The sequence below is a fragment of the Culex pipiens genome, chromosome 2 (genome assembly GCF_016801865.2).
Source record: "Culex pipiens pallens isolate TS chromosome 2, TS_CPP_V2, whole genome shotgun sequence".
In the NCBI taxonomy this organism is placed as follows: domain Eukaryota; kingdom Metazoa; phylum Arthropoda; class Insecta; order Diptera; family Culicidae; genus Culex; species Culex pipiens.
In genome coordinates, this window is record NC_068938.1 from 79,121,441 (window position 1) to 79,128,685 (window position 7,245).

Consider the following 7,245-nt stretch of genomic DNA (forward strand, 5'->3'; position numbering starts at 1 on the left):
TCGTAAACAGACATTTCCTAGAGGCCTTTCCAGTTCGACTCGTAAACGAACATTTCCTTGATGCAATTCCACATCCAGTCTGATTCGTAAACAGACATTTCCAAGAGGCCTTTCCAGTTCGATTCGTAAACGAACATTTCCTTGAGGCAATTCATCCAGGTCCACATCCAGTCTGATTCGTAAACAGACATTTCCAAGAGGCCTTTCCAGTTCGACTCGTAAACGAACATTTCCTTGATGCAATTCCACATCCAGTCTGATTCGTAAACAGACATTTCCAAGAAGCCTTTCCAGTTCGATTCGTAAACGAACATTTCCTTGATGCAATTCCACATCCAGTCTGATTCGTAAACAGACATTTCCTAGAGGCCTTTCCAGTTCGACTCGTAAACGAACATTTCCTTGATGCAATTCCACATCCAGTCTGATTCGTAAACAGACATTTCCAAGAAGCCTTTCCAGTTCGATTCGTAAACGAACATTTCCTTGAGGCAATTCATCCCGGTCCACATCCAGCCTGATTCGTAAACAGACATTTCCTAGAGGCCTTTCCAGTTCGACTCGTAAACGAACATTTCCTTGATGCAATTCCACATCCAGTCTGATTCGTAAACAGACATTTTCTAGAGGCCTTTCCAGTTCGACTCGTAAACGAACATTTCCTACGGTCGTCCCAGTTAGTCTGAAGCTTTAACAAGAATCAAAGAAGTGCATTCGGACATAGGCGAACCTGTTGCACGCTCGCTCTGTATCACGATTTAGGCTGAGAAAACTCACTCCTCTGTTTGCACTTGTGCACACCCGAGTGATGAGTACGCGCCGACGTTGCCGAAGTAGGCGACGACACTGTTGCACTCAACGGATGACATTGAAAGTACATGCTCGGAGAACAACACATTACACTAAAGTGTTTGTTTTTAAATTCCATAACCTCAAATACTCGCCTTGCATTTTTTGCCACGCCTCAATCAAATTTCCAGCTCACTTTCAGACCAGAAACTTTGTAAGCTCTTCACTTTGTCAAATGTTCCAAAATTTCACTGTTCCATTTCTTTTAATAAAACTAAAACGCTCCCGGCTTACCAAAGGTTAACGATGCTCACCCTGGTCAGTCAAGGGTTGACAAATAACCTCCACCAGCTTGAACACTTTTTTTTCTCTTGTTTTTCCATTCCTCTTCCTCTTTGTCAAGCAAAACACACAATCCATCCGCGTGCTGGGGATTCTCCAGGACATGAAGCAGGTTTTAAAACTTACTGACAGTGTTCCGGAAGTTATTCCTCCTGGCAGGATCGCCAAATGTAAGCACTCGACATCGTCCTGGAAGAATCCCCAGCACCGGAGTAGCCACGGACGCTGTTGCGGAGAGAATGCGCTCGCTGACTGGGCGTCGGCCCAACAGCCGAACTGTCATTTGGGCTCTATTTACAGCGGTACAATGGGGTCCTATACAACAATACTCACAGTGTCGTGTCCGTTCGTTGGTTGGTCAAGGCAAACTAAAAAGTGATGAACTGACACTTTTTACACGGCGCTCACACACACTATCAAAATAAACGTTTGTTAGTGTGTGTGAACTCCATGTAAAAGGGGTGTCAAACTAAAAAGTGAACCCGTTCGTTTGACAACTGTTAATGTCAAACCATCGGTGTTTGAGTGTAATAAAATTACAATAAATAAAATCGACATCAAGAATACCCAAGATCAGATTAGCTAACTGACGCTGATCTCTGTCAAATAAAACCAATCGGGTTTTTTATGCTTGATACCCCTTTTACCCCTTGTGTTTTAATTGAGGTTTTAATCCGTTTTAATAATATGCTTGAGAACGGGTGCAGAAAAAGACTTTTAAGTTTGATGTTATCAAACTAACGGGGTACAAACTCAAAAGTGTCAAATCGACGGTAACATTTCAAAAGGCATCATGTACATTTTGACACTTTCTGGGTTATTGCATATTCTGAAAGTACTCCTAATAAGCTACCTCTCCACCAAAAATGAGCAAAAGTTACTTCAGTAAAGTCTGTTTAATCATGATTTTAAATAAAGTAACATAAACAAAATCTCTGCCATCAGCAGTCCCTGTTTATATAGCCCTGTCAACCTTTCAAACAAAAGACTACATGAACCTCGTGACGGAAAAAAAGCTACATGAACAAAGCGCCATGTACATTCGGCGAAGAAAAACGAATCATAACAAAGCGCCCCCCTCAATGACAGCAGGGTGATATCGACGTTGGTGATTTCAAAAGGAGTTATGTTTGTTTTACTCAAATAAAATTACGGAAATGATGTTTTATTGAATTTGGATGATCAAGTATCAATAAAAGCAACGTTTTTCATCGTTTGTTATTATTAGAACATCTTATTTTGCTTTTATACTAAAATGGGAATTGAAAATGGATGCTCAACATTCAAATGCGTTTTTCTCAAAACGCATGGTGTGTACATGATGCTTTTTGAAATGTTGGCGTCGAAATAACGAAAACAAAAACTCAGTGTACTCTGTACTACTAAAAAAGAGTGAAGATTTCAAACATAATTAATAAGAAAAAATACAAAATTTATAAAATTAAAATATTTAAATGCAACAATTTTACAATTCGAAACTGAAAAAAATAACAAATTAATCTATAGCACACTTTGCACCAAATTCTCCACCCTTACAAATCATAACTGCACACAAAATATTTGCACACTGAGAATCATACCCCTTCTCGAATGTTTCATATCTTGACATTAGTTGCTGAGATATCGACATTAGAAAATTACGGGTTTTTTGGATGAGACTTAGAAAACACCAATTTTCCTGTTTTTAAATTTTTAAATGGCAATATCTCAGCAACTAAGGGTCGTATCAACAAAGTTCAAAAAAGCAAAATATAGAGAATTTTCTCAGCCTTTCAAATATATTTTTTTCAAGAGTGGGCAAATATGGGCAGTAATTTTTAAAAATAAATTATCTGCGACTATTTCCAAAAAAGTTACCAAAAAATGGCTATAACTTGAAAACGATGCACTTTATTTATCAAAATTTCACTAAAGTCGAGACTTAAGTACTTTTTGATTGCAAAGGCGCCAAAAAAGTTTCAGTCGGATAAAAAAATATAAAAATTAAAATTAAGAAATAAAAAGACCGATTTCGTAGAGAATTGCACATAACTTTCCATATCAAAGATTAACAAACATCGACATAGCTACGTATATCAGTCCAGCAAGTTTTCTAAGTTGATTGTAGATGACGGTCGTAAGTTGAGTACTTTCCTAAGTAACTTATCTTTTTTAGTAATACTTAACTGTTCTAAGTTAAGTGAATGTAGATCAGCTATGACTAGAAAGCCTTATACTGCTCCAAAGTTATCTGATTTTCTGTAATCTTGGCTGTTAAAAAGATGACATTTAAGAAGTTTGGAATTGAAGAATTGATAAATTTAAAAATTTACGAATTTAAAGATTTATGTATATTTATAAAAATTTAAAAATTGAAGAACTTAAAAAAACTTAATACTAAGAAAAGGTTTTTTCATAAAGCATGAATTTCAAAACATGGTTTAAACCTGAAGGTTCAAAGACAAACCGCAGTTTGGTAAATGAACTCTCGGTGAAACACTTGGTGAAACTGGTCCACTTGGTCTCGGTCTCTACACTGAAAGCCCGACCATGGTAGTTTTAAGAAAATTTGCTAAAAATGCTGCTTATTACATTAACTGTGGCTTTTTGGTGAAAGTAAACGCAAATATGGTAAAATGTACCATGCTTCCACAAAATTGCATGGTAGCTAATACGAAATCATTATCATTCTCTCCATAATCGAGGGTAAAAATTACCATACCGCTCTCGACATAGTAAAACTGACTGCGTTAGTAAGTCAATCCAAGCACGGAATGTTTTTAGCAAAAATACGTCGGTGCGTGTTCTCAATTTAACCCTACAATATGGCAGCAACTACCATGGTTGGGTTTTCAGTGTAGGTTGTGGTTACTACCCAGTCACGACGTTCTAGCAGGATTCTAGCAGAGTTCTCACAGAGCTGGATATTCTTACAGCATTCTAGCAGAAATGTTCCACCGTTCTAGCAAGATTCTGGCAGAACCAGCTCTGCTAGAATATTTCGTGACTGGGTACTGTCGAAATGTACACTCAAAGTCAGAAGTATCCCTCAAAAGGGTACTTTCAATCCTCAAAAAGGATACTTTCTATCCTTTTTTAAAGTTCACCCGGCGTCACCCTTTTAAAAGGGTATGTCAAATTCAGTACATTTTCGATACCCTTTTAAAGGGTGACGACGGGTGAACTTGAAAAAAAGATACTTTTTACTTTGAGTGTAAATTTTTATGCCGAAGATCGGAAGAAATTTCTGACTGTGTAAATTTTTATTTTATTATCTTTTAAATTTATTACACTTCTTGCTTCAATTTTTCAAACTTTCACCATCGCTGTTTGCAAATTTAACAAAAAGATTCATTTTTTGAACCTTTTCAATGTTCCGAGTATTTCCCTCTTTTCCCGCGCTGCACACACCGTGCGCGCACGAAAACAAATCCTTCTCGCGCGGTGACAGACCGCGCGCGTCTTGCGTAACCAAATTTAGAACAACAAACCCAAACTTGCGTGCAAGTTGACCTGCGAACGCGAAAAGAAAAGCGACAGATCCAGGAGGAAGAAGAGCAAGAGCACAAATATTAGAAGATTATTGAAAATAAAATTTTCCATTTCGATTCTCCGCCGAAAAAGACGACGAAAATACGGATTGAAATTCGGTGTGCTTGCCCAGCGGGACGATTAAGTGTTTGGAAAGAACGTGTATCTATTGAGGGAGTGTGGAAGCGGCGACGATGGGACGGATTTCGAGGGTGTAGGTCGTTGGGAAATGGTTCCGAACTTGCGACGGGGAAAATCCCTTTCTGTTGTCATTGCTGTTGCTGGTGCGGGTCGGAAGGCGATGATTTGAGACGGGATTTTTTGGATTTGCGGTGCGCGTAGCAGATTCCCATCACAAGAGAATGGGGTGCATCAATTCGAAGAAGGACATAAATGACGTACATCCGAATATTTTTCACGTCATAAACGTCGACGATGACGGCGAGCAGTTGTGGAGTGGCCAGTTGGAGGTGTCGCGGACCGAGTTGACCCTGTATCGGAAGGGGAAGGACCCGACGACGTGGCCACTGAAATGCCTTCGGAGGTATGGGTACAACGTGGACCAATTTAGCTTTGAGGCGGGCCGGCGGTGCACGACCGGTGAAGGAATTTACGCGTTCAAGTGCCGCCGGGCGGAGACGTTGTTCTACACGGTCCAGTCGTACATCCAGGGCCGGATCTACAGCGACGAAAACACAAATCCCAACGATCCGTACCCGATTCCGGTGGCGTCAGCGGGGCCGGCCGTGCGGGGTCAGAGCGTTTCGCAGAACAACACGGCGACCCGCAGCGGAACCCAGTCGAATGGGACGGGAACCGGTAACTTTGTGATCAACCGGGGTGGGATAACGACCAGCCAATCGCTCAGTCCGAACGGCACGATCCATTCGAACTCGAACCAAAGTCGAAGCACGGACACTCTTCCAAACGATCCGTATCTGGAACCTTCCGGGACCAACCGGACGGGAGGACTGCCACAAACGACCGTTTCTAGGTTTCAGCAAGGGCTACGGTTAAGTTCGGTTAGCAGTGGACCGATAAGTCCGGACGTGACGTCCCCGGGGTCACCAAACAGCGTGACAAACATACTGGAAGTTACGACGTTGAATCCCTTGCCAGCATCGTCCGGTGCGATCAACAGCGCTCACCACGGCGTCAGTAATCTGTACCAGGAGTTTCCCATGATGACGAAGGACGGGACAATCGTGACCTCAACCGTGCACCGCATGTCGTTGGATATTCCACCACTGGACGAAGCTCCGGGTGTCGAAGCCGACCCGGCGACCTCCTCAACTGCCGTCGAAGCACCCGACCTGGATCCGTCGCGGATGTACATGAACGTCAACATCGCGTACAACCCGGAAAGCGTCTCCAAAGCAAAAGTGAAACCTGCCAGTAAAAGTAACTCTAGTCTAATCTCCATCAACAACAACGGCGGATCGTTCGACGAGAACCAGTACCAGAACGTCAAAACGCCAACCTCGGTCGTGCCGACCATGCTGGCGCACCTCCGCATGAACTCGACCTACTCGATCGACCCGACGCGCTGCTACGAAAACCTCGAACCGGGCGAAATCAAATCCGCCGTCATCCCACGCGGCCGGTACTCCAAGCCGGACATTTTCGCCAACGTGGACCTCCCGCTGGACAGTTCCGAACCGTGCACGCCGACCGGCACCGACCGCAAGGTCAACTACATCGAGCTGTGCCTGGACGCGTCCAACTCGTCGCACAACATCAACGCCGCGGCCGTGGTCACGTCCCCGACCGGAAGTGCTCCCACCGCGGCCAACAACAATATCGCAAACGGGGTTTGTTAACCTTCTTGAATTTTACCTAAAACATCCAAAACACTAACCGATCCCCCCCTTCTTTCAGGACCCAACCAACCCATCGGAAGCGACCGTCAACCCCACAGCCGGTGCCGCAACCGCCGCCACCACCACCACCCCCGTCTCGTCGCAGCCGCCGCCCCTGACCGGGGCCCTGTTGCCCCCGGAGAGTCCCAAAAAGGCCTCGCTCGGGTACGCGACGATCGACTTTACCAAAACGAACGCGCTCAGCAACTCGACCACGCCCTCGTCCGAGCTGGACAGCGAGGGCTCGCGCAAGACGCGCCACAACTCGACCGTCGCTACGCCACTGGCCCGCCAGAGCAACTCGGTTAGCGATTAGGGGCGGCGGGGAGAAGGGGGAGGAGGAGGACAGGTAATTTATGGATTTTGATTTGTCTGGAAGTTCAGATTTACATCTACTTTCGAATTTTGTTGTTCATGATATTTTTTCTGAGCAATTTTTTTTATACTTGTGAGATCATGGACAAACAGACGGGATTATAGTTGTTTATTTTTTTTTAAGAATGCCAAGCATAACGGCCACTTCAAATTTTAACGCTGGCACCACAATTTTTACCACTCGAATCCGGTGCTTCATTGGATTTTAAAAACCAAGGTTATTAACGATAAAATTATCGAGGTTCGATAACGATAAAAAAAATATAACGATAAATACTAAAAAAAAAACACAAAATACCGTATTTTCTCGAAAATACTCAAATTTCTATAATTCGCAATATGGGTGTCAAACGATTCAAAATTTTGCTTG

General features: G+C 43.1%; 1 protein-coding gene across 1 annotated transcript; it reads left to right on the forward strand.

Moving 5' to 3' along the window:
• Nucleotides 1–4,640: 4,640 nt before the first annotated feature.
• LOC120422991 (fibroblast growth factor receptor substrate 2) lies at nt 4,641–6,861 on the forward strand. The gene is made up of 2 exons (XM_039586602.2): nt 4,641–6,452; nt 6,520–6,861. Exons 1-2 carry the CDS (start codon nt 5,004–5,006, stop codon nt 6,814–6,816), a joined length of 1,746 nt encoding a protein of 581 aa, XP_039442536.1. The 5' UTR covers nt 4,641–5,003; the 3' UTR covers nt 6,817–6,861.
• The last annotated feature ends 384 nt before the right edge of the window (nt 6,862–7,245 follow it).